The sequence below is a fragment of the Trichomonas vaginalis genome, chromosome I, assembly GCF_026262505.1.
Source record: "Trichomonas vaginalis G3 chromosome I, whole genome shotgun sequence".
Lineage (NCBI taxonomy): Eukaryota > Parabasalia > Trichomonadida > Trichomonadidae > Trichomonas > Trichomonas vaginalis.
Genome location: NC_067203.1, coordinates 9,101,734 through 9,127,175, shown reverse-complemented (window position 1 = coordinate 9,127,175; position 25,442 = coordinate 9,101,734). Strand labels below are relative to the sequence as shown.

Here is a 25,442-nt window from a genome sequence, read left to right as displayed (position 1 = left end):
TCCGTACACCACTTAGCGGTTTTGACACTTTACGAAACCGGTAACGTATATTTTACAACACAACTATAACACCAACTTAACATTAAATATTTACAAAGCCGTCTGACACTAATGACTTCACTAACGACTTCACTAATGACTTCACTAAATAAAAAATAACCTTATTTTTATTTTTTTAAATTTTTTATTTCATTACAAAGACATGTCCGACTACATTTACTATGACTCTTTCCCAGAACGTTTCCGTGAACTATTCAAAACTCAAGTAAAACTGAGAAACATGCATTTTAACAAAGACAGACCCATTGACGATGAAAGAAACCCTGAATATATTACAATCCCTTATGACGCAAAGTTCATTGCATACATTCCTTATGGTCGCAGAGGAACGAAAACTATTTCAACAAAGAACAAAAATTATTTCTGGAGCGATGAAGAAAATTGCCTTATCTACATAAATACATACTTAAATAAAGCTACATATTGTACAAAAGAAGGTTGGACTGGATTTGAGCTCTACATATACGACGACGATGGAAACAGACGTTGTGTATACCCATACGATAATATGTACCATTGTTTTCATCAAGCATTAAACGAATACATAGTCAGTAAGGGTCTCATTCCTGCTGAGTAGAAATGTTATATTTTTGTTCTGTCATTTATAAAAAAATAAACTTAAAAATTAATGATATCACCACCCTCACACGTATGAAAACATAGCACAAAAATAAATTTAGGTGAAGTGGTGAGATCTCACCTGTTTTTTCACCCTGTTGAATTCATTGCTTTATAACTCTCTTCCTTTCTCCAACTCTTCTAACTTCTTCCTAAGTTTAGCAATGTTGTCCTCATGAAGTTTAATCTTTCTCAAAATTCCTTCTTTATCTAATGGTTGCTTTATCTTTCTAAACTGAACTCTACCATCCTTCATAGTATGAATGTAAAAACCTTCTGGAATAGTTCCTGATTTAATGTATTCTACCAAAAACTTTTGTTTCATTGCTTCAGTGACTTTATTTGTCATTTCAATCAAATAAAAATTTTAATATTAAATAAAAATAACGTTATTTTTTCAGTAAGGAAACGCAGGAGTTTTACGATTTATTTGAGGAGTAGGTTCTGGTTTAAATGTTGGAGTCGGTTTAGGAGTTGACTTTTGAACAGGAGTTTGTACTTCCATAGGTTCAGGAGTCATTGAAGGTTTTGCTTGTGAAGGCGTTGGTTTTGGCGAAGGTGTTGGAGTTTGTTTAACTTCAGCTACTTCAGTATTATTTACAACATTTGCTTTATTTCTTTTCAACATCATAACTGCTCCTGCTGTAGCTAGCAAACCTAGTGGGAGACCATATCTTATATAAGGACTTGACCAAATGCTATTTTTGACAGGAGCTGGTGGAACACCTAACCTTGGTGAGACTGCTCTTTGCCATTGTGCAGCTCGTAAGAAATATTCAATAGGTGCTCCATAATCGTTTGGTAAAGTTTGTTTCATAGATGGTGAAGGTTCACGAGAGCTTGATGAAGAACTCATTTATAAGCTTTAAAAATAAACGTTCATCCTTTATTCCTCACTGTCGTCCGTAGCTAAGTTATAGTCATCTAATCTTATTATTGGGATCCATTAGCACGCACCTGAATGGCAAAGCAACAATCCCTCATAAATCCAATAAGTGGCTTTGGTACATTTTCAGTTGCTAGTTCAATAGGTCCTTTAACAGACAATTTGTATGTTATTGAGCAGTAGTATGTTTGACCTTGCTGGAAGCAAAAGTCCACTTCTGTTGGAAAACCACATAAGAAATGTGTGTTGTCATAGCTATCCCATTTATGTTCCACACTACCATCATCCACCAATGACCTCATAACATCTTCATTAAATCCTATCATATCATTGTTTGTATTGCAAGCGTTCGCAACCATTTCATAAAATACAGGTCCATATGATTTTTCAGGTTCTGCAGGCATATTTCCATAAGCTCCCATGGAAAGCTGAAGATATTTAAATTAGGGTTCTCAAAATTAACATAATAGTTGTCTTTCTTTCTAAATAGTGCCCAAATACTTTTAACATTAATAGGCGTATAAGCTGCTGTAAATGTTGCACTTGAACTATCTGTATTCTTTGAGAATGAACCGTCCATAGGAATCCAATCCATAACTTTAACAGGAAAACATAAAGCCTCGTTTGTATAATGTTCTACAAGTTCTGTATAAATGTTAGGGTCTAAAGAGAATGACTTTGGATGAATGAAACATTCATTAAAATCCATCTTTGTTCGAAATAGTTGCTGGTTACAGTTGTAATAGTAACTGTTCCACTAGCTTCTACTGCCTTCGTTATCATAGTGAATGGTTCATTCCATGGAACAAATTTATTTGTCGGTGGATTTGAATCTGAAGCAAATGCAACTTTAAGAGTTGGATTGAAAGCAATGATATCATTTACAGATATAGATGTGCATTGTAAGGCGTCGCTACTGAACTTTACTTTAAGCTGAATGTTTCCTGCAAAAGCTGGAATAAATCGAATAGCTTCTAATGGAAGGAATCTTCTAACAGGAATTCTTAACGAAGCTTAAAATCAAATGATTTTCCTGCTGTAATTGGACCACTAACAATTTGTCCTGTTCTGCATGTTCCCGAATGACTCCATACATCTTCATGTCGAGTCTTTGAGAAAACATCTACTTTCTTTATTTGTTCGGTAGTTTGTGAGTTTGAAGTTATATATGCTTCTTCTCTTGCGTTGTCTTGAGAATATACGATACGACCATTTGCAAGGATTTGATATCCAGCAACTGCATAGAAAGCGTCATCGAAACCAATCCAAAATCCTGGTGGGTTTGTTTTATTGGAACCTGAACCAATTTCTTTATCTACAATAAATTGACCTTCCATTTTATACGTAATGAATGTATTGTAAAGGTCCAACATATTTTCACCAGGAGGTGAGAGATTGAATGTTACCCATGTGTTATCTTTAGCAGTTCCAGGTTGTGATGGAATCTTTGCGTCAGAATATTTTCTATTAGTGTCACCAATTTGAACTGCATTGTCTATGATATCGAAATATGAGCGAATCTGATGAATATGCTCTGCTGGAGTAAATTCGTTTAGCTGTTCGTTCTGCATGTATTTACTTCAGATAAAAATATCTATTTACTTCATTATTCTCACTCTTCTTCTTGGCATTCGTGGTGGAAGTTGTTTCTTGACATTTTCAATGAACTGTACATTCTCTTTTGTCTCAACTTCTTTCACTGGCGGGTCAGGATTCTTTGGCTCGGTTTGTTTTTCAATGAAATTCACGAAATTTGCAATAAGCTCTTGGTTCGTTATTGAAAGTACATCTGGCTTCTTTTCTTCTGGTTCTATTGACTTTTCAGTTTGAACAGAAGGTTTTATATGGGCTTCGTGGACTTCACCCTTGCCATGCACCTTAATGTTGTCGCTTTCTGCATTCGCTAATGGAACCTTTCTTTTTCTTACGTATATTTTACCATCTTTACTCTGACTTACGTAATAGAAAGGATGTTGTATTCCTCTTGCGTCATTTAATATAATAGACTCTCGCTTTGATTTTGACAAGCTCATTTTACATCGGTTAAAGTTTTAATTTTGTTTTTTATCTGCAGTCAAATGACTCAGACAAGCCCTACGGACAAGACCCAAGGGGTCATAGATGTTGAAGCATTGAAGAAAGAAATTCGTGAGCAAATTTTATCCGAACTGAAGGAACAAAAACAAGAACAAAAGCCAGAGAGACCAAAGAGAAAACTTAGTGAAAAACAACTTGCTGCATTAGCTGCTGGAAGACAAAAGAACCCAAGACTACTGGCGAAGAAAGCTAGAGAAGAAGCTGAAGCAAAAGCTAGAGAAGAAGCTGAAGCAAAGAAAGAGTAAATGGTTTATTTTTATCCGAATTAAATGTATAGACAAATACCTTTATCTGTTGCGTTCAGTAGTGAAAACCCTGACGTCAAAATAAAGGGGAACAGAGTAACGTTTAAGTTTCCAACAGACTGGATTGTGAACATAAATGAAGAGAAGTACATTGGCATAACAAATATGTATATAACACGTGCTTTCAGAAAGGTTGACTTTATACTTCAAGTCGAGATAGAAAATGACGAACAGTCTTTAAGCGCCCAAAACATTCACATATACAAATACTTTAAAGACGATACAACGTTAGAAGACTGTATGATTTCATTTAATGAAATGTTCGAGAAAAAGTTTAACATTGAAGTACAAACTTTACAGCCTTTACGTGAGTTTCTTGCACAACTGAAAGAAGAAGGTAGTCAGCCACAACTTATAGACTTTCATTATGAATTTAATGAAAATGAAGATGGAACACATGACTGTCAGTTTGTTATATATTCACCATTCAATGAAGTCGCTAAAAGAAAGAAAATCCATTACGTATAAGATTTCAAATCTCTGAACCAAGTGATGATTTCAAGAATGTTTTCAATTATGATGCAATGCTTCCGAGGAAAAATGAATTTTCCGAAATTTAACATTTCCTGGCATTTGGGATAGAAAGCAAGCTATATTATATTCAAACTTAAGTAAGGGAGTTGAAAATGAGTTCATTGGTCATACAAGAACTTCACCACTTCCTAACCCTAAATACTATAAATTAACTGGCTTCAATCGTGAGTTTTGGATAGACATGTTCTCCACTCATGACCATAACTGCCCAGTGTTCTTACCTCCAGACCATAAGGACTGTCTCTACATTGAAGCACAACTCTTAAACTCTACCATCGCAGTATTGTAAATCTACGCTATATTTTATCACGAATGACCTATTTTATGACCTCATTCATGACCTCATTGCTGACAAAAATAAATGACCTCATTCATGACTCATTCATGACCTCAGAACTTCAACTTACGAATAAAGCTTGTTTTAGTCGTTATTGAGAAGTTAAACTTTTCAGCAAAGCAAGGTTGACAAGACTTACATAAGTCAAATCCAATCTCTTGACCTCATAAAGTGCTTTGTAAAGTTTCATTAAACTGAACTCAGAGTCTTTGTCAAATTTTCCTTGCGGAACCATTAAACCTTTATCTTCATCATAGAAACACTGAACAGAGTCAGGAAACATTTCATTAGCGGTTAAAGCAATAACATCTTGCTTCACGCCTTTCATTCTGCAGTGAAATGCAACTTCATTTAAATCATTCGTGAGTAAGTCTATGTAAGTCTTCTTTCCACAAAATATTGACTTGTATGCTAAACTTTGTTTTCTTTTGTGATTTCTGCAAAGTCGCTATGAAATTGACCAAGGTTTTTACCAATGAGAACTCTTCCATAACGTTTCTCAAACTCTTCAGCTAAACGAGGGATATCTTCATTGTAGAGATGCATACTGTCCGTATCGCTATAAAAGATGTCCATTCCTAAGTCTCAGCAGTACAGAATACTTCACACATTATTCTCTTCGACATAGACAAATTAACACCAAGTGGACAGAAGTTAAAGTGTCTGCAAATGCTTTTCGTTAGCTTGAAAATAGTTTTATCTGAACCATCCAAACCTTCGAACTTCACTATATGGTTGTAGTTTCTGATGGCATATCTTATAGCATCTTTGTCATTTACTATGGTTATTTTTGACTCAATAGGAGATAGAATAGTTTTGCCATAAATACTGTTCAGAATGAGCTTTATATTTTCTTGCAAAGGATTTCCTTCTTTCTTATACTTTAACCTTAACTCAAACAACTTCTTTACTTCATCTCTTATTCTAATATCTCTGTTTCCATCGTAATAGTATCCTTGCAACACTTCACATTTGACACCTTGATATTTTATGAGGTCTTGTAATGTTATATGGTCAACATACATTAAACAGCAAGTGTTTGAACTTCTGGGAACGTTAAGTTCTGGATTTAGTTCAGGGTCACAAACTATTAAAGGAAAGTGTCTATGTATTCCAATCTCTGTTATCTTAATGAGAACAAAGAAGCCAGACATAAACTTTTCACCAATGGGTTCCTTTTGGTCGTCATCGAATAAATGTCTCATGAGATACTCTGTGCTTAACATTTCTTTCTTCATAACCTTTGGAATCCTTCTAAAGTATAAAGTCTTGCTATAGCTGATGGATATAATGAAACAGCGTCGAAGTCAGCAATGAGTTTCTTTTCGCTCTTTTGTTTCATGTTATCTGACAGCATACATCTTCCACCTTGAATACAGCGTGAAATAAATTCTCTTGGTTTATTTGAGAGGTCATATAAATTTCCATTCGGGAAGTACACTCTGTTCTCAAATAATTTGTTAGCAATTGAACAAATACTAACGTAGTCATAAACGTTTAAATCAAATTCTTTCAATATGTCATTGCGGAACTTAACAAAACCTTCTCTTAAAATTCTTACATCTTGTTTGCAATAAAATGTGCTATACTTTTCTAAGTCGAAGTGGTTCTCATCTATTCTGCAACCTTTGATGGAATCTATGTTTTTCATGAATGTATCTGCATCCCGGATAAACTTACATGCTTCAGAAATGACACCAGTTCTGTTGTCATTTGCTAACAAATACTGCTGTAGTAGTTGTATGGAAATACTTCTTTCGGTCCTGTTTGTAAGTTAAACATAGCAGGAAATAGTTTAAGCTTCTTATTTATAACACTGTAAGAGTCTTTTATAATAATTGCCCTTCCTTTATATAAGCCAGTTATTTGCATTGTTCGTGAACCTTTAATGATGGGAGTTCCTTTCACTTCTGTCATGTGTCTTAAGATGAAGTTTATATCATAACTGAGGTTATGGAAATATATTAAACTCTTGTCAGGAAGTCGTTCCAAAAATTCTGTTGCACAGTTCTGACCCCAAATGCTTTCACTCACTGAACCATCTTCACTGTCATAACATATGTTAAAAGCTTTATGAAAGCCATCGGTACTGCACTCAAAGTCAGCAAAGAAAACGTGCTCAGGAATGAACTTGCACTTATTTTTATTTACTTCTTTTGACTCGGCTTTCTTCTTCAGTTGTACACAATACTTTGGAGCATATGTCAAATCTTTAAATGGTGCAAGGTTCTGTTTATATAAGTCAGTCGTATATGTGAAAAGTTCTCCATAAGAAATAGGTTCGAAATATTTGCACTCCCACAATGTTTTCATAACATCCCATAACGGTGTTGTTCTATCATAACGAACTACATATTTATCTTCTCTCTTTGTATAAATCTTCATTTGTTTCTCAATGTTCATTCCACCACAAGCTTTGAGAATTTCTTTGTAATTTCTGATGAAATATGTTGTCATTGGTAATCTTTCGTTTAGCATGTAGTGGTCTTCAACAAGAAGTAAGTCAATAGTTCGAACAGTTTCACATTCTTTTGGTATGTATCTCTTTATTTCATTATGTCTTGAGTCATTGAAATAACCAATGGTAACATTAAATGCTATACCTGTTGCGTCAGAAATTTCTTGTACTTTACTTTGAGGAAAGTCTCTAACACGAATGACTTCTCTCATGTGGTCAATAGTCTCTCCATCTACTCCAGCCTGAATGCAAGCATAAACGAAACATTGTCTTCTGTCATAAGTGTTGCAGTTCTTTTGTTCAGTTCATTGAAGATTTGGTAGCGTTCAAGATTTATAGGTAATGTGCAAAGATACTTCCAGAACTGACCGCTTCTCTTCTTATAAAACTTCTTTTCACCATTATCTTTCCAAAAGCTTTCTATAAGTGCTGGGTTTCCTGTTTGCTTAAGAGCTTCCAAAATGGCTTTCTGGTCATTTGTCAGTGTGCTTTCATCTCTATATGGTCTCTTTTTTGGTTTGCCTTTCTTTACATCTGACATCGTTAAGCCTTCATATTCTGTTAAATCATACATCTTTATTTCAGTAAGATTCTTTATGTTTGTCAAGAAGAAGTCATAGTGCATTTCAACAATACCTGCAGCATTTGCTTCTATCTCTGATATAAAGTTCTCCTTCAAGAGCTGATGTAGTAATGTTCCAATATTATTGAGGTTTAACGTAGAACATTCATACTTTCCACCAAGTTTATAACATACCATCCATCTTTGTTGTGAGTTTATTTTAATTTCTCTAAGAGTCTCATGAAAACCTTACCGAAATGTTTGTGTAAGTAGTCTCTGTTTGGTTCATCTAAAGCTTCGATGTTAAAGTCAATGAGTCTATTGCCTGACTTCACATTTCTCTTCCTATTCTCTTCATCTTTCTTTAACCATCTCTCACCTTCTTTTGGTTTGTCGTCAATGGAACGAATGACATCGTTAGCTTTGCGAACTTGTTCTATAGCGCTTTAAACATCTCTCTTCTCTGTTGTTTCAGTGTGTCGTCTCTTCTTCTTGTTTCACCAACGTTTGCATTTGTTATGTCAAACATTTCTCTTCTTACTTCATGAGGTACTGAACGTCTATGATATAAGTCAATAGCAACGTCATTTAAAGGAAATGCTCTTGCATGGACTTCGTCCTCGCCGCGTTGCGGCTTTATGAACTCATGAATTCTATCATAACTTATTGCACCATTATAGTCATTGAGGATGTCAGCGAGTGCTTTTTTGTTTGTTGCGTAATGCTTTGCAACATCTATATTAGCTTCTGTAAGAAGTTGTTTTATTTCCGAGTGTTCTAACTTAGACAACTTCCGATACATCTTTAGTAGGAAATAAAAAAATATTTTTTGAAAAAATTAGATTAGATTTTTTAAGTTATTTTTCAAAATAATTTAATATTTTTATTTTAATGAAACACATGCAAGATTGCAAGTTCTTTTCATACAATGCTCTCGCTACTGCCATCAAGAATGAGTTCAATAATGCTTCAAATGTTAATGTTATCTTTAACAAGAAGTTTGTGAAAGAATCTAAGTTTGGTCAGTATGTCAGACCATTAGCTATCGTCATTGACCGCAAACGTTATACTTCACAAGAGTTAGCAGTAGTTTTGAAACAAAAGAGTTTCTTCGTGAATGTCAAAGATACACACTATACTGTCATAAAGAACTCTAACATTGACTTCTTCAGTATTGCTTTAAATCTTTCCGAACAGAAAGAATATAAGAAGGTGAAACAAATGTGAAATATTATCCTTCATCTCTGAAGACAATAACGAACAAAGATGTTATACAGAAATTCTTACCAAAGGTTGAAGAAGCTTCTATTGACATTGACGAAGGAAGTGAAATGGTTGAAGAAATAGACCCTGAAGCTATTTAAGCAAAAATATATTTTGGTTAGTCTTCATATCGATATTTTACAACAATTCCCCAATGTATAAACTTTTCATACGCTTTTTCATAAGCTTTATATACCTTCAGAAATTTTGCATAATCTTTAGAAGCATTTAGATATTGTTTAAATGCTTTGTATGTCTTCAGAAATTTTGCATAATCTTTTACATGTTGTTCGTTCTCTTCTTCTGTCATGAGTTCCGAATATTCTAAATTCATGTTCTTTCATATGAGATAAAATTTTTAAAAAAAATAAAATTAGCTTAGATTTTTTTATTCTTCCTCTTTGAAGTTATCGAAATATTCTGTTATTTTTCCCTTCAGTAATGTTAAGTCTTCTTTGAATGTAAGTATTGTGCAACCTTTGATGTCATAGTGTGTTTGAGGAAGAGTATTTTTGACAATTTCCTTTATTTGCTCATTCGGTGTCATTGAAATCGGTAAGTTTTCACGATAGAACCAGTTTCTGTCAGATTTATATATTTTAGCTAAGTCATAAAAGCTCTTGTTGTTTCTTCTGACTAAATGCAACATAACCATATCTTTATCTTCTTCTTTCTCCAACTCTTCAGTATATATCATATACCTATAACTCTTTTCCTTTCCTTTTGGTACTGAACGCGGTATTCTTTTCTGTATGCTTTTGTCTTTGGATTCAATGACTTCATCTTTTGCTTGAAGTTTCTTTTCCATCTCTCCACGTTCTGCTTTATATAGTTCATCTAACATCATGAAAATATAACAAGCATAACGAGGTGAAGCCCACATTGCTACAGCATTTACTAAAAGTCTATGAACATAATAACCTTTCAAACCAGGAGCCAAATTCTTGCGATTTTCGTACGGAATCTCTTCTCTCGGTTTTCCGAGGGAAGCAATCATATGAGGAAATTCTTCTAAAAGTTCTTTTGTCTGTTGGTTTTCAAACCAATGATATGCTTGCTTTGTAGAACGAAGAGCGTTCATTATACTTTGCATCTGGTACATATCGTCTTTGACCGAACGAATGAGTCTCAATTGTTTGTTATACTGTATGTATTCGTATTCTTCATTTATGGCTTCATGAACGATAGCAATTGTTGTGTTCTCTAATGTTGACATTACTGTCTTTACATACAAAATAAAAAAATAAATAAAAATAAAACTAACTTTATTTTTCTAACTAATGAAATTCATGATTTTTGTGCTGAATTCAATAAAAATAATGTTTAGGTGAAGAGGTGAGATTTCACCTCTTTTTTCACCTCATTTCTACCCCAGTTATTTTATAAACGTTTCACATGTTAAACGTTATTTTTGGAATTTTGTGAAAACTCAACGGTTTGACACATGCCCTAAAAATTATTTTACTCAGAATTTTGTTGCTGAATTCAATAAAAATAATGTTTAGATGAAGAGGTGAGATTTCACCTGTTTTTTCACCTCTTTTTTCACAAGCGTTTTACATGAATTGTACGATGTATATTTGAAATCCTAAACAATTTCGTAGCTTCTATTTCTTCTTTTAGTACATCGAATGTTTTAATCATGCTGAAGGTTTCTTTATACTTCTTCTTGACGTCAGACAGAAGGAAATCTTCTGCTGTTGGATAGTTTTTATTAAGAAATGTCAACATATCCATTTTATCTTCTGCTGGCTTTTCTGCTTCTTTCTTTAAGTCTGCATAGTCGTTTCGCATTCTTTCTATCTCTTTGACTGAGTAGTTATATTTTCTTATTGCTGCCTTACATTTTGAACATTGCGGCATCGTTTTTGCGTTATACATTGAAATAAAACCAGCTAAAACAACTAAAGCGTCAATGGTTTTCTTTAACTCAAACATAGCGGGTCTTATCTGTTCATTCCATACTTTACCTCTTCTATCTTTATCTCTTATCTGCCATACACATTTTGCAACTAATGAAACAAAGTTATCGTATGTCTTAAATTCTTCGGATTTGTAAAGGTCAGAAATATTTTTATAAACCATGTCGCAATCTTTGTCCATAACTTTATGGTTGCAATGAAAACCAAGGAATTCATAATTTACTTTACGTATGAATTTCTTAATTTTTACTGAGTCAGTTGCTTTGACTTCAATTTCGTCGAATTCAGGAATAGTTAGTTTTTGCTGTTGAATTTCAGGTAGTTTAGGCAAATGGTCGATGAGGTCCTCCATTTCATAAAGATACTGTTCATTTGTTTCATCTTTCGCACTACAGTCTAAATTACTTGTTAAAAGTTCTTGCTTTATCTTCTGGATTTCTGTTTCAAAAGTATATGAAGAAGGAATAAAGCTTTTCATCTCTACCAACATTGACGTAGGATTCATGACTAACGAGTTTGGTGCTGTAGTTGTTTGAATTGTTGTTGTGCCGATTGTTGAAATCATATCTTTTATACAAAATAAAAAAATAAATAAAAATAAAACTAACTTTATTTTTTCTATATCTTAAGGAAATTCATGAAAATTCACGAGACCCAAAGGGTCTGAGCCGCTAAGCGGCGAGGGTGAAAAAACAGGTGAAAAAAGAGGTGAAATCTCACCTCTTCACCTCAATTATATTTTTGGTGAATTCAATAAAAATAAATGGTTCATTTACTCACAATATTTTTGTACAAAACGACCCCAAACTTTTAACTTCTTTTCTGCAGTTTCTAATGCTATCTTAGCGAGTTCATATTCTCTAAATTCTCTCTTTAAATCTTCTTGTTCCCATTGGTCTAGTTCGTATGGAGAATCTCTATAACCATAACATATCTCACGTTCATGTTCTAATTGTTTTTCGCACATTTTTCTAACTTCTTCTTCAAACAAATGTTTAGCATTCTCTACTGTATCTTCGAGTTCTTCTTCATCTAATTTCTCATGAACTTTCTTGTCTATGGAGTCCATAATATCTTTGACATAAAATGCATACTTTACAGAGCACCATTCAGCAACAAAATGAACGAGGTCAGGATGTATGTAAATACATTTGAATTCATTTATAACACCCTTAGTAAGCTCATAAAATGCTTGTTTTGAGGTCGAGCCACTTTTGGCTCGACCGTATTCTTTCAACCAAAACTCAAGAATTTCCTGCATTTTAGCACTATTGAGAAATCTGTTTAAATGGTTTAACCTTCCCGCTTCTCTTGCCATCTTTGTTGCATTAATGTAACCATCCTTGTCTCTACGTAAGACTTCAATACCGTTATAAGTGCCTTTTGTGAATGTTTCGCCATTAGATTTGTTCGTGAACGTCTTTGCTTCGACTGACATTTCTGTTCTTACATACAAAATAAAAAAAAATAAATAAAAATAAAACTAACTTTATTTTTTCTATCTTAAGGAAATTCATGAAAATTCGTGAGGGTGAAAAAACAGGTGAAAAAAGAGGTGAAATCTCACCTCTTCACCTCAATTATATTTTTGTCTGATTTCATCAGGAATTCCCGCATGAATTTTGTATAAAAAGCAACCGCCGGAATTCGGACTGTTGCTATATTCTTCACAAAATGCCTTATAATACTCTTCCCTAAAAATTATTTTGTCTGATTTACATCTAATGAAAAAGTTTAGAAGAATTATCTTATTCTTTCTGGTAAATGCTTTGTCTGATTTACATCTAATGAAAAAGTTTAGAAGAATTTTCTTATTCTTTCTGGCTTATTTTTGTCTTTCCAGTACTCCCGCTCTAATGGTCCCAGATGTGTTGGCTTTGACTCTCTCAAGTTCTTAGATGGTATAACATCTTCAACGCCTCCTTCATATCTTACTTTATAAGTGTCATCGTTTATGTTATAGCCAAGTATTTCAATAACCACTCCTCGCTTTGCTTCGTCAATGGTTTCAGCAAATTTGCCATTACTACTTTCAACTAATTTATGTCGAGGATAAAATGCAATGGAGTCGTCAGCAGCTTTTATAAGATATCCATTACCTTGCGTAGAGTCTACGATATAATAATTTCGACTTAACCTTAAACGTTTCTTTGTCAACGGTTTGTCGTCAAGAACTACACGAACTTTTGTTCCAGGAATGAGGGTAAATTGTGTTGAATTTCTAATATTTTGTGTTTGACTTCGTTTCTTTTGTATATACTTTTCTTCTTGTTGTTGTGTCATTGAATTTGGTGTATGTCCTGTTGTAGAATGTGTTGAGGAATTATATACTTCGAGAAAGTGTTTCATTGTTTCTTCGGTAAAGTCTCGCTCTTGATTTAAATCTCTGAGAGTCCTTATGAAGCGGTTTATGATGCCGAGTATGTTATGGTTATGGTCTTCGGTAGTGTAGTGAGTTATGTTATGCTTAATGAGAAATTCTGTGATTTCATTGCTGAGGTATGCACCGTCTTGGTCTGATGTTAAAGTACTTGGGCTATGTTCTGCTACAAACTTTTGTAAAACTCTTAACACTTCACGAGTTCCTTTATTTTTCATTGGATATGCATATGCTTTGCGAGTGTTAACATTAATGAAGATGAGGAATGGTTTATGTCCTCCTTTTCTGCTTTGAATGAGAGTGTCAAATTGGTATGCGTCAGGAGTGTTGGAGTAAATTGGTAAAAAGTAGTCGTAAGGGTTTATTTTTGTTTGATGTACAACATTTTTGTCAAAGAACCTTTTCACTTCAGCTCTGTTAGTAAATCCCCAACTCTTTGCAGCTTCATTGAACTTCTTAAATGACCTCCATGGATGTTGTTCGAATACTTCTTTCAAGCTCATTTATGTAAAGTTAAAGATTTTATTCTAGGCTCAAGCGCGTTCAATGAACGCGGTACCATGCGAATATAGTCACAAATGGTGGCATATAATCTGCACCCGAGCCTGTTGGATTTGTTGTGAAAGTATGGACATGATTTCCTCCCGGTTCAGTTGGTCGAAAAATCTTTTTTGCTGCATTGTTATAAGATGGAGATAAAACGTCATTGCCAGCTTCATAGTCTGAGTTGTATAATGGGTGGTCTCTTAATGAGTGGCTATGGTCGCCAGAAAAGTTTGTAGTTCCTGTATGAGTGTGCGGTGGAAGGTTTGCTTCTTTAATTTTCTTCGAACCTCCTGTTTGCTTTGAAGAGTTAGCACAGTATAAGAATTTATCTACAATCTGCTTCCACGTACCAAAACCTAAAACACTTGCTGGATTTGTTGAGTTTATTGACGTATAAATAGAGCCTATAGGATATAATGTTTGAAGCATTTCAGTCTTTAATGTTTGAAGCTCTGTTTTGTCTGCTTTCTTATCATCTAAATCTTGAGCAGTGAATTTAACATTATTTTCATCATCCATGACATAAACATTTTTACAGCTAATTTCTTTCTTCGTTGTTATGTTTTCATTCGATGTTAAACCTTGTGGAAAGTTAGGAGGTTTATAATATAATGCATCCCCACCAGTTCCGCCAACCGTTCCTTCAATACTTTCTATAGCAACAGTTGAGAAGGAGTTATGTGTATGTTCTTTATCTGCTTTTTTATCTAACATTGCTGGTAGTTCGTATGCTTCAAAGTTTCTGGCATGACCTTCAATGTTCATACATTTACTATTTAAGGAGTTTAGTGTATCTTTTACGCTTGTACTTGGATTCTCTAAAGGTGCACTTGAACCAAGGGTATAGTTCAATATTATGTCGTCTGCTCTAACAGTAGTGAAGGATTCATGTGTATGGTTCTTGTCAGCTTTACTATTTAATGTAGCTTGAAGTTCATTTATATCGGAGATATTGTGTTTATGAGATTTCAAAACTTTGTTCGTTGCGTCAAGTTCATCTTTGTCAGCTTTACTTTTAATAGCATCTTCAAAAGTTATTTTTGCCTTAACTCTCAATGTAAATCTTGGTTCAACTAATACACCGTTAACAAAGAAGTATGAAGCATAAATTTCATTGTTATAACCAAATGCTTCTGGTGCTTTACCTGTGTCATACTGTACAGTACAGTGTATGTCATAACCTTTAGCACGAATGAATTTATATCTTCTTTCATTAACATCTTCAGTGCTTATTTGTTCATCCTGTGTTAAATATCCATGGTAGTCCGTTATAATCTGTTCGTCTGAACTTATATAATGAACATGGTTTTTATCTGCTTTTTCGGCTAATTTCTCTTCTATCTCATTTATTTCAAGTTCATGCCTACCACCACCTCCCGAAGAAGTATTTTTCTTCAGCTCTTGAAGAACGTCCACTTCGCCATCTTTGGTGTCAATAATGAGACTTTGTGTTAAAACCTTTCCTGTCTTAATGGATGTTTGTAAAACTTCTTCTTCACCGTGTTCGGGGTCATGGTCGTCATCATATCTTGTGAAATCAGAGATGTTGTCATACATTAAGCATATCTGTCTCAAAAGTTCTGCTATTTGAAACTGGAACGAAAGATATACAGAACTTTCATCATCTCCTAAAGTCAAGTCTGCTTTCTTAAGTATTTCTTGAATGTATGCAATGAGAACAGAGTACCTTGGAAAATATTCGAACAATATTTCATTAGCTGTTGGTTTTGGTGGTTCTTCTGGAGTTTCTGTTGTTTCAGTTCCTTCTGTAGGTTCTGTTGGAGTTTCTGCATCTCTTGACTTCAATGCTCTTGCTCTCAAAGACCTAAATGTTAGAGCACCAGGTTTTACAAAGGACTTTATAAATGCTTTAATAGTTCCTGGTAAGTTATTGTTAGCATTAAGTAAGTTCCTTATGCTTCCATCATGTACGTCCATAGCACTATGTAAAAAATCTATACTTTTCTTGTAGTCAGCAATAGACTGACTGTGATTTTTTAAAGATTTGTCAATACCTTTAAGCCAATCTTCATGCATGTCTGATACTGAGCCAAGAATATCATTTGCTTCCTTTAGTGTATTTTGTGCTTCTCGTAAAGTATCCAATCCCGTACGTGCATTGTTTGCTATACGTCTTACAGTATCTATTTGACTCCTTGTTTCTTGCATCCAACCAGATAAAGTTTTAATAGTATCCGAACCATTTGAAATGAAGTTCAAAGCATTTTTAACGTCATCTAAAACTTCTTCACCAAGTACTGCCCATATCTTTCCGATTTGGTATTGAAGAACTCCATATGAAGCAGCTGTTAAACCAGTATTTATAAGGTTCCATATCCATGATTTAGCAGTTTTTCCATCCTTTCCATCTTCACCATCCAAACCGTTTTCGCCTTGAGGTCCTTGTATTCCTTGTATTCCTTGTATTCCTTGTGGTCCTTGAGGTCCGGTGTCACCCTTCTCTCCTTTCAGTTCATCTTTATGTTCGTTATAATATTCTAATGTCATAAGGTGTACATCATTACTGCTACCAGCAACGCCGAGAATTTGTTTCTCATTCATGACTAAATTCTTTAGGCATTTAATGTTGTCGTCAAATCGAAAGCTCTTTAACAATTCAATGAGAACATTTAATACTTTCACTAATGAGGCATCTACTGTAGAATTTATATATTGCACCGTTCCATCATTTATGATGGGAACCTTGCTTGTTGTAATGAATGGGTCATAAGTGTTAAAAGTATCGAAATCAATGACTTTTTTAGTTTTCCATCGTCAATGACTAAATCATTACCTTCAATGGTTAAAGTTGAGTTTTCGTTTACTAGTTCATGTGCTCTTCTTGCTTCATTTGTTTCATACGCATATGCAGCAATAGTCATATTTTAATGAGAATAAAATGTTGTTCTATTTGCAAAGTACAGACCCAAACGAATACGGGACAGTAAAGCTACAAACAAACTTAGGTCTTCAGAATGAAGCGCTTGCTTTCAGAGTTGTTGACTTCAATACTATCGCAACTTTTGTCATAACAGATGAAACAGATTTCATAGAGATTGAAATAGATGACAAAAGAAGTGTTATAACATTTCCTAACAGAGCTGGGTATAGAATAGATAAAATTGCTGGAGTCATAGATACTCTCATAAATGAAGAAACTATTGACAACATAGATGTCGAACTCTCTTCTGAGGGAACATTGAAGTTCAGCAGCGAGAAAGAGTTTAAGATACCAAGAATGAGTCATAGAGTACAACTTCTTTTGGGTGCATACCATATGACATTTCCTTTGAAAAGTGTTGACAAAACGATTGAGATGAAATCTGTTCCATATGTATGTTATGGCAATTGTTTGTACATTGAGTCAAAAATAGCTAATGTCACAGGCATTTCAGGAGTTAATAGTAAAGGTTCAGTAGAATATAAGTCTTTCTGTTATGCAGTCAATTCAATGTTCATTCCAAACGTTCCTGTCATAGCAACTCATTTAGGTAAATGGGTTCGCATTAGTCCTCATAATTTGAAAGACATGCAATTCAGACTTGTTGACTTTCAAGGAGAGCCTGTAGAACTGAAGGCACCAGTGCGAATGACTGTTGAAGTTGACTTTTTAGAAAATATTAAATGCAACAGCTTACAAGAGAACTCAGAGCTAAAAATATAAAGTATGAATGTTATGTATTAGGTCATGAACTTTGGTTGTTGCTGTTTGATGAAACAAATGAATTAGTTATGTCAGTCAAGAGAACAGAAAAATATTGTGTTAGTGAAAACTGCACCAAGTCAATAAGATTAGGTTTGCATTATGAAGATGAGTTCGATACTGTTGAAGAAGTTTTGGATAGATATTACAAATTGCTAACTTGAAATTTTTTGACTGACGGCGCAAAGCGCCAAGACCGAAGGTCCTGACTGCTTTAATTTACTAAAACATATTTCAAACAAAGCTTATAGTCAGTAGATAGTTTTGTATACTCGTTCGAATATTTATACTTAAACTCAACTCCTGTAGTTCCTGGTGTTTCAATGATGCGGATGTTACCTATTTTCATGAATAGTGGAGTTTGACCACAGCATTCGATTTCAGGGTCGAGATAGTCAATGACACATTGTTTCCCTGTTATTCGTGAGATAACATTTTCAAGGTCCTCCTTTGTTAGAATTATTTGGTTCTTGCTTATAAGATTTGTCAAAAGCTTCTTATCGTCTTTGAGTAAAATTGTTTGGTATAACTGAAGAAGGTAATGGTCTACGTTATCTGAAGGATTTGTTTGAACATTTGTGTAAGGATTGTCGTTGGCTTCTCTTGAAAGAATTTGGTCCAGTGGTGGATACTCTAACTTAACATCTGATGTAGCGTTAGCGTTTGAAGCTGTGTTTAAATTCACGGCGCCATGCTCCAAGACCGAAGGTCCCGACTTAAGATCTGGTTCTTTTTCTTTCAAACACTCTGAACTATAGTTCTTTATGACAATATTGTTTGTCGTTCGTGAGTCAACATTTGATGTTGGTTCAATTGGAACATTAACGGCACCAGCTAAGATGGATTTGCTTCTCATTTCATATAGAATAAAAACCTTTTATATGTATGAAATGAACAATATACTCGACAAGGGTTTGAATGTAAAGCTAACGAATGAAAATATTGTTGAATTCACTGAGACAGGTGCTGTGTATAAAGATGTAGAACTACTGAACAAAAGAGCTAAGGGAAGAAGCAGGAACATGAACAAAGGGTGGAAGCCTATAAAAATTTATGTCAATGATGGCTCAGGAGGTTCAAACATAAAGTATGCAGAAAGTTATAGAGTTTATGCTCTCAAAGGTGAAAAGCCTTCATTTAAGAACAGCTATTCTAACGCATATCCTCAAAAGCTAACGGATGGGGAAGTGGATGATATGAATGACAGCAAAAATATTAACAGAAATGGCGACAGAGATGCATGGAATTTGTTTACCATCAGTCAATTGAAGGTTAAACTTTAAAACAATGTTGGTCGTTCCCATGGAATATTTTTGACTTTAATGGTATTAGTCATGATATGAATCTCAAGGTATGAACGAGGAGAGATGAGAGACTTATATGCTTCCCAAATTTCTTCAAAAGGTAATGTTATACCTGACTGTTTCCAAATGAGTTCAATATCATAACGTGAGAAACCTTGAAAGATAACGAAGTCAGTTATGAGACGTTTTATGTTTAAAGCTAAAAACCTCCATGTTTGCATAAGTATTGCTACAGTTAAATGGTAATGTCTGACTTTAGTAATGATGTTAGCTAATGGTGAGTCTGGTTTTGACACTAAACCTTTTACCAGCGAAGTCGTCACAAACTAATAAAGTGTTTGATGGATATTTTTTGAAGGGGTATTTTGAAAGTTTTGACAGAATGTAGTTTGTAAGTCGTTTCATATCGTAAACTCCTGAGTATTGACGTAAGTGGTGTTTGTCAATAATTCTTTCCATCTCCTCAGAAGTCTTTTGCATTCCTGACTGTATAAATTCAACGATGGCATAATATTTCCTCTTACGTCGAATGTAACGTTGAAGAAATTCAATGAGTTCACTGTCTGGAACTTTAACGACAGAGGCTTGAACTTTTGACATAAATGTTTTCGCTGTTGATCCATAGAGTCTGAAGTTGCTGATATAATGATTTGGTCATAATATGAGTCATTTCCTAAACGTTCTGTTATGAGTATATGACGAATGAGGTTGAATGTCTTTCCTGACCCATCTTTCCACAATAGAAATAAACACCATTTGAACAGAACTCATAGTCCTTACTGAAAGGAAGAATGAGAGAAGAGTTAAGTTTGTCTGTAGTTTCATTCATGTCTTCATCTACATCATGTATTAAATGCTTCATTTTATCTCCATTAAAAATGCAAGTCAGAAATATTCAGAACATAGCACCGAGTCTAACTGACAAGAGTATAAAGATATACTATGAACATGTTATGATGAAACCAACCAAAATTCAAGAAAGTCAGTATACTTATGAATATCCAAGACACTGGGTAGAGTATGTAGGAGGTGAGAAAGCTATTGAAATCAGACAGGTTCGAAGTATTCCAGCAGGAAGAACAATATTATTGAAGAACTTTAATGTTTTGAGATATAATGATGAAACAAAGAAGCAAGATAGTTTTCCTGTTGCTGTGTATGTGAACTTAGATACAGGAGATGACATGAAAGTTTTTAATACAAAGCTTCAAACGGTAGTGAGAGAACAACTGACTGCGGAAGGACATCCATTACCTTCAGAAGTTACCATAGCATATAATTTTGAAACAAACTCAATAGATTTTAAAGTCGTCTCTGCAAAGAAGTCAGGATTTACATTTAATGAAGCAGATGTATATTCGAATGAAAACTTCAAAGCTATTGCATGGTTAGATAATGACGATTGCTTTAAGAAAATATTTAAATACAGTGACTCAACGATGTCAATAGATGACCTTCGTGGAATGTTACCATCGACGTTTACAGTAGAAGGTTCAGCAGGATTGCTTACAAGATTGTCAATTGGTGGTATTTGGTCTCGTGAGAACATTGTTATAAAATCCAGTATAAGTGAATTTGCTGAAGAATCTATATTATGTCTTTCAAACTACATGTATTCGCCGCCGAAGCATTATAGTATAACAAACTTTGTCAGTAAGTTTAACATAAGACTTGTCGAACCTTCTTCAATGAAAGATGTTGTGCTACCCAAAGACGGAAAGGATGGACTCATTATTGAGATGATTTTAATAGCATATTAAATGAGCTTGTTCTTGAAGGTCATTCATGATGAAATAACTGTTGTAGAAGATGTTAGCAATTGTTCAGACATTTTGAAGCGTATAGATGAGATAAGAAAGAAGTTAGATAGACCGCAAAGCGGTGAGGGCGAAGCCCGTGAGAACGCTTATGTTTCATTGACTTTCTCCAGTAACGAGAACTTTTATGAGATAATATTGAAGAGAGATGATTTTAATATGGTGTAAATGGTAGCTTGGGCAGCTTTAGGCGCAATGGGAACAAAAGCATTAGCATTTGGAGCAAAAGCACTTGGAGCTTATGACGCAGTAAATAAAATGAGTGGAGGAAGGGTTTCGAAGACATTAGATGCAAATAAAGGGAAGATTGGAGGCTGGGTTGCAAAGAAGTTAAGATTAAATAAAATAGGGCTCATAAATAAAGCATCCAATTTGGTTGCGACTGAGTCAGAAAATGCTTTAGGAAAGGACGATGAGTTTGCAAAACACGCAAAAGACTTTAATGACCAGATGAAAGGTGAAACAATGCATTTAAATAGATTCGATGGAACTAAAGAAAATGTTTCTTCTCCACCAGTAGTTCTTCCGTATGGTCCCTATGGAATGTATGGAAACCCTTACGAAAGACCATTTGACCCATTGACTGGTGGAAGTAACTGGTATCATTACGGACGAAGAAGAAAGACAGTCAAGTTGGAGACAGACGTGAAGAAAGCAACTAAAAAGAAACCAAGGAAGAGAGTTATAAAGCAATGAATTCAACAGGGTGAAAAAACAGGTGAAAAAAGAGGTGAGATCTCACCACTTCACCTAAATTTATTTTTGTGCTATGTTTTCATACGTGTGAGGGTGGTGATATCATTAATTTTTAAGTTTATTTTTTTATAAATGACAGAACAAAAATATAACATTTCTACTCAGCAGGAATGAGACCCTTACTGACTATGTATTCGTTTAATGCTTGATGAAAACAATGGTACATATTATCGTATGGGTATACACAACGTCTGTTTCCATCGTCGTCGTATATGTAGAGCTCAAATCCAGTCCAACCTTCTTTTGTACAATATGTAGCTTTATTTAAGTATGTATTTATGTAGATAAGGCAATTTTCTTCATCGCTCCAGAAATAATTTTTGTTCTTTGTTGAAATAGTTTTCGTTCCTCTGCGACCATAAGGAATGTATGCAATGAACTTTGCGTCATAAGGGATTGTAATATATTCAGGGTTTCTTTCATCGTCAATGGGTCTGTCTTTGTTAAAATGCATGTTTCTCAGTTTTACTTGAGTTTTGAATAGTTCACGGAAACGTTCTGGGAAAGAGTCATAGTAAATGTAGTCGGACATGTCTTTGTAATGAAATAAAAAATTTAAAAAAATAAAAATAAGGTTATTTTTTATTTAGTGAAGTCATTAGTGAAGTCGTTAGTGAAGTCATTAGTGTCAGACGGTTTTGTAAATATTTAATGTTAAGTTGGTGTTATAGTTGTGTTGTAAAATATACGTTACCGGTTTCGTAAAGTGTCAAAACCGCTAAGTGGTGTACGGAGGCGCGCAGTGCCACAGTACGCAACTTAGGGATACTAACTTTCGTAGATATGATGTAGGCTATTGTTTTAAGCGGTAAGCTCGGAAACTTTTGTTAGATAACTTAGCATTCGAAGTCACTTTTTGAACTTTCTGCGCAAAACTGTAGCCTCGGAGTACCGAGGTATTCGTAGATATGATGTAGGCTATTGTTTTAAGCGGTAAGCTCGGAAACTTTTGTTAGATAACTTAGCATTCGAAGTCACTTTTTGAACTTTCTGCGCAAAACTGTAGCCTCGGAGTACCGAGGTATTCGTAGATATGATGTAGGCTATTGTTTTAAGCGGTAAGCTCGGAAACTTTTCTTATATAACTTATCATCCAAATCTACGATTTGCAATGAATCATCAGTAAGTAAATAGTTGTATTAAAAAGATGTAAATACGATAATATTAAGTGTTTATTCGTAATGATTTGAGAATTTGTTGAAAATTTATTGAACTTGCTCGAGATTTTCATTTTCTGAACTCGTCAATGCTTTCCTTAAGGTTTTTTAATTGACCGTCGACTATCCAGAATGGTTCTTGTTCTGGATTTCGATACCAGTGATCATCAATTTCACTGGCCTCGAATTCATTCGGCGTAAAGTAAACGTTCGTTTCAGGATTCACAGGCAAAGAAGAATGGGGCATATTATTGTAAAATCTGATGACCCGTGGAAGATCTGATTCTGACTTGCAGTTTCTTTCCACGTATGGCCACCATCTCTCAATCTTACCATTTGCCTGTGGATTGCCCGGTTGAATGAAAATATGCTCAATTCCACGTTCAACCAAAAGTTGATGAAATGAGCTTTTATTTTCAAGGCCGTTATCAGTCCAAATAGCGTATGGTGGTTGAGGTAGAGTACTTAATGCTCTTTTAAGAACTGCAGTTGTATTTTGAGCTGTTTTTTCGGTAAATAAATTAAAATCTATGATTTTTCGCGATCTGTCGTCTATTATCGCAAACAAATATTTGCCTATTCGTTTCCTCCAATAGTGGATATCAGCATGCCAAATTTGATGACATTTGGATGCTAGATAATTTCGAGGAATGTATTTTTGCTGATTTTCTTGATTTTGAGGGGGAGTATCTGCGATAATCGCTTCGTGTATTTTCCTGCCCATTCTATATGAGGGAGAATCGAAATTTTTTGTAATGTATGTTGCCGTTTGAAGAGATTCGCGTAATGGATTTATTTCAATAGGCGTACCTTCTATTGGAGTCACAACTGGAACTAAAGTTGTGCGGTCAACTTCATCGAGCCAGTTTCCAGACTCATAATTTATTTCTCCATTTTTTTGAATTTCTGATTGAATTTTTTGAAATTCTTCTGGATTCTTCTCAATATTGACAAGGTCTGTTTTCATTTTCTGAATAATTTTATTGATGCCTGCATCGGGCATTAAATCTTTCAAATTTGCATAAGCTTGGCAGGCATCAAGATTAATTTCTATTTGTTTTCTTCCTCTTTTTGGAATTAATTCCAAATTATTTTCTCTGACAAGCTTTTTGAACATGGTTTTGGATATTTCACGAAAGGTACCATTATTTAAACGGGCCTTTTTGCAAATATCCTTTAGCTTCATTCCAGAGTTAATTTGTTGAACCGATTCCTTTAGCCATTCGATGTCAACTAATTTTCTGGAGGTACGATGCCAGTGATATGGATCCATTTGATTTTTGTAAAAGTTTACAAAAACTTCCATTCTGAAAAATAGTATGGATTTGATATTAAAAAATAATATGTAATACTGTAATATTGATTAAATAATAAAAATAAGTTTTTTTAAAAAAAAATAATTTTGGCGCCAAAAGTCACTTTTTCTAGCGACCCTTTTCGGTATGGTATGAGGAGAATATTAATTTCCTTATAGAAAAATTAAAAAGTGAGACGCGCAGAATTCGAACTTCTTAAAAAGATGATTTAAGTGAATTCTGATGTGGATTCTAAGCATTATATCATGTTTATAATAAAAAATATATTTATAATGTTTATAATATATTTCATTTTTATACTATTTATTGAACTCCATTGAACAAATAGCATATAAATATTTGTATTCTATGCTAATTCTGCTTTAAATCATCAAAATTTTGCTATATATCATGCGCTTTATCATGAATATTCAATTGTAATCAGATAAATTTTATCACCCCAAATACGAAATTTGACAATCTGCCATGTCAAAAATAATTTTCTCCTTCTTATGTATGGCTCTTTCCATTAACAGAGTGAAATTTGTTGATGACAAAGAGTTTAGAAACCTTACAAAATCAAATAACATAGTTGTTGCCCTTATTCTTGAAGAATCAACCGATCATTTTTGGCAATATTGCGAAGTTTTCTCTCATTCTGTTGAAATCGAGACCAATGCAACATTCACTGTCGTTACAGAACTTAATGCGCCAAGAATATATCGAAAATATACGATGACAGAGCCTTGCTACGCATTTTTCTTCAATAACACAGCATTATTTGCAACACGAGCATCCATTGATCTACAAATCTTAAAGCATATTCTCGCAGCATCACTTTTACATCAACCCGCTAAAGTTTCAACAATTGAAGAATTTAATCAGAAATTTGACGCATTTCGATATACAATCATCACTACAGAAGAGTACATTGAAGATGCTCACGATCTATACATCAAACATTCATTTTCTAAAGGTAAGAATTTAATATAAGTTTTTTTTTTCAAAGTATAAAAGGTAAGAATTTAATATAAGTAGAAAGAGTTTAATTTATCATATCTTTAACTGTAAAAATTTAATAAGAATTACAATTTATTAATAAATATGAAAGTTTTAATATATTCTATTAATTACAAAAATAATTTTCATTTTCGATTTAATTTCATTGCATTGAATAAAGTAGATTTCATTTTTTCGACCAAAGCAGGCTTGATCTCGTTTTCTTGTAAATCCAAGTCGATATTCTGATCAATAAGGTAGTCGATCAATGGATAGTTCTTATAGACCAATGCCATTTGCCAGACATTTAAGTTATCTTCACCTTTTTCAGTCCAATCAAACTTTTGCAACAAAATTTTACAAGTATCTAAACTCATTCTTTGAGCTGCCATGTGCAACAAGTTGTTTCCTTTACGGTCTTTGTAATCCATTTTGCAGTTATG

General features: G+C 34.1%; 18 protein-coding genes and 5 pseudogenes across 23 annotated transcripts, besides 1 other annotated feature; 8 read left to right on the top strand and 15 right to left on the bottom strand.

Moving 5' to 3' along the window:
* Positions 1 to 22,322: part of a mobile genetic element that runs on past the window's edge.
* Positions 203 to 637, top strand: TVAGG3_0955940 (uncharacterized protein; the record flags this gene model as incomplete). The annotated part of the gene is made up of 1 exon (XM_001582902.1): positions 203 to 637. One exon carries the CDS (start codon positions 203 to 205, stop codon positions 635 to 637), a length of 435 nt encoding a protein of 144 aa, XP_001582952.1.
* Positions 791 to 1,027, bottom strand: TVAGG3_0955930 (uncharacterized protein; the record flags this gene model as incomplete). Its single annotated transcript, XM_001582903.1, has 1 exon — positions 791 to 1,027. One exon carries the CDS (start codon positions 1,025 to 1,027, stop codon positions 791 to 793), a length of 237 nt encoding a protein of 78 aa, XP_001582953.1.
* Positions 1,076 to 1,534, bottom strand: TVAGG3_0955920 (uncharacterized protein; the record flags this gene model as incomplete). The annotated part of the gene is made up of 1 exon (XM_001582904.2): positions 1,076 to 1,534. One exon carries the CDS (start codon positions 1,532 to 1,534, stop codon positions 1,076 to 1,078), a length of 459 nt encoding a protein of 152 aa, XP_001582954.2.
* Positions 3,163 to 3,597, bottom strand: TVAGG3_0955910 (uncharacterized protein; the record flags this gene model as incomplete). The annotated part of the gene is made up of 1 exon (XM_051253361.1): positions 3,163 to 3,597. One exon carries the CDS (start codon positions 3,595 to 3,597, stop codon positions 3,163 to 3,165), a length of 435 nt encoding a protein of 144 aa, XP_051078935.1.
* TVAGG3_0955900 (uncharacterized protein) lies at positions 3,643 to 3,906 on the top strand (the record flags this gene model as incomplete). The annotated part of the gene is made up of 1 exon (XM_051253360.1): positions 3,643 to 3,906. The coding sequence occupies one exon, from the start codon at positions 3,643 to 3,645 to the stop codon at positions 3,904 to 3,906; it is 264 nt and encodes an 87-aa protein (XP_051078934.1).
* On the top strand, positions 3,931 to 4,694 carry TVAGG3_0955890 (annotated as a pseudogene). Its single transcript has one exon. A coding segment is annotated over exon 1 (764 nt).
* TVAGG3_0955880 lies at positions 4,891 to 5,463 on the bottom strand (annotated as a pseudogene). Its single transcript has one exon. A coding segment is annotated over exon 1 (573 nt).
* Positions 6,298 to 7,294, bottom strand: TVAGG3_0955870 (annotated as a pseudogene). The gene has a single exon. A coding segment is annotated over exon 1 (997 nt).
* TVAGG3_0955860 (organellar and viral DNA polymerase type B) lies at positions 8,444 to 8,659 on the bottom strand (the record flags this gene model as incomplete). The annotated part of the gene is made up of 1 exon (XM_051253359.1): positions 8,444 to 8,659. A coding segment is annotated over one exon (216 nt), but the record flags the coding sequence as incomplete, so codon positions are not given.
* Positions 8,749 to 9,221, top strand: TVAGG3_0955850 (annotated as a pseudogene). Its single transcript has one exon. A coding segment is annotated over exon 1 (473 nt).
* On the bottom strand, positions 9,638 to 10,222 carry TVAGG3_0955840 (KilA, N-terminal/APSES-type HTH, DNA-binding family; the record flags this gene model as incomplete). Its single annotated transcript, XM_051253358.1, has 1 exon — positions 9,638 to 10,222. A coding segment is annotated over one exon (585 nt), but the record flags the coding sequence as incomplete, so codon positions are not given.
* On the bottom strand, positions 10,666 to 11,607 carry TVAGG3_0955830 (organellar and viral DNA polymerase type B; the record flags this gene model as incomplete). Its single annotated transcript, XM_051253357.1, has 1 exon — positions 10,666 to 11,607. One exon carries the CDS (start codon positions 11,605 to 11,607, stop codon positions 10,666 to 10,668), a length of 942 nt encoding a protein of 313 aa, XP_051078931.1.
* Positions 11,815 to 12,480, bottom strand: TVAGG3_0955820 (uncharacterized protein; the record flags this gene model as incomplete). Its single annotated transcript, XM_051253356.1, has 1 exon — positions 11,815 to 12,480. One exon carries the CDS (start codon positions 12,478 to 12,480, stop codon positions 11,815 to 11,817), a length of 666 nt encoding a protein of 221 aa, XP_051078930.1.
* On the bottom strand, positions 12,840 to 13,391 carry TVAGG3_0955810 (integrase core domain containing protein family; the record flags this gene model as incomplete). Its single annotated transcript, XM_051253355.1, has 1 exon — positions 12,840 to 13,391. The coding sequence occupies one exon, from the start codon at positions 13,389 to 13,391 to the stop codon at positions 12,840 to 12,842; it is 552 nt and encodes a 183-aa protein (XP_051078929.1).
* On the bottom strand, positions 13,966 to 15,312 carry TVAGG3_0955800 (keratin-associated protein family; the record flags this gene model as incomplete). The annotated part of the gene is made up of 1 exon (XM_051253354.1): positions 13,966 to 15,312. A coding segment is annotated over one exon (1,347 nt), but the record flags the coding sequence as incomplete, so codon positions are not given.
* On the bottom strand, positions 15,457 to 16,530 carry TVAGG3_0955790 (organellar and viral DNA polymerase type B; the record flags this gene model as incomplete). The annotated part of the gene is made up of 1 exon (XM_051253353.1): positions 15,457 to 16,530. A coding segment is annotated over one exon (1,074 nt), but the record flags the coding sequence as incomplete, so codon positions are not given.
* Positions 16,868 to 17,632, top strand: TVAGG3_0955780 (uncharacterized protein; the record flags this gene model as incomplete). Its single annotated transcript, XM_051253352.1, has 1 exon — positions 16,868 to 17,632. The coding sequence occupies one exon, from the start codon at positions 16,868 to 16,870 to the stop codon at positions 17,630 to 17,632; it is 765 nt and encodes a 254-aa protein (XP_051078926.1).
* Positions 17,886 to 18,527, bottom strand: TVAGG3_0955770 (uncharacterized protein; the record flags this gene model as incomplete). Its single annotated transcript, XM_051253351.1, has 1 exon — positions 17,886 to 18,527. The coding sequence occupies one exon, from the start codon at positions 18,525 to 18,527 to the stop codon at positions 17,886 to 17,888; it is 642 nt and encodes a 213-aa protein (XP_051078925.1).
* TVAGG3_0955760 (uncharacterized protein) lies at positions 18,553 to 18,954 on the top strand (the record flags this gene model as incomplete). Its single annotated transcript, XM_001323430.2, has 1 exon — positions 18,553 to 18,954. The coding sequence occupies one exon, from the start codon at positions 18,553 to 18,555 to the stop codon at positions 18,952 to 18,954; it is 402 nt and encodes a 133-aa protein (XP_001323465.2).
* On the top strand, positions 19,854 to 20,957 carry TVAGG3_0955750 (annotated as a pseudogene). The gene has a single exon. A coding segment is annotated over exon 1 (1,104 nt).
* A 453-nt stretch (positions 22,323 to 22,775) lies between the features above and the next one.
* On the bottom strand, positions 22,776 to 23,822 carry TVAGG3_0955730 (transposase-related family; the record flags this gene model as incomplete). The annotated part of the gene is made up of 1 exon (XM_001279259.2): positions 22,776 to 23,822. The coding sequence occupies one exon, from the start codon at positions 23,820 to 23,822 to the stop codon at positions 22,776 to 22,778; it is 1,047 nt and encodes a 348-aa protein (XP_001279260.2).
* Positions 23,823 to 24,516: 694 nt separating this feature from the next.
* TVAGG3_0955720 (uncharacterized protein) lies at positions 24,517 to 24,993 on the top strand (the record flags this gene model as incomplete). Its single annotated transcript, XM_001582910.1, has 1 exon — positions 24,517 to 24,993. The coding sequence occupies one exon, from the start codon at positions 24,517 to 24,519 to the stop codon at positions 24,991 to 24,993; it is 477 nt and encodes a 158-aa protein (XP_001582960.1).
* A 152-nt stretch (positions 24,994 to 25,145) lies between these two features.
* On the bottom strand, positions 25,146 to 25,430 carry TVAGG3_0955710 (Ankyrin repeat family; the record flags this gene model as incomplete). The annotated part of the gene is made up of 1 exon (XM_001582911.1): positions 25,146 to 25,430. One exon carries the CDS (start codon positions 25,428 to 25,430, stop codon positions 25,146 to 25,148), a length of 285 nt encoding a protein of 94 aa, XP_001582961.1.
* Between the last annotated feature and the right edge of the window lie 12 nt (positions 25,431 to 25,442).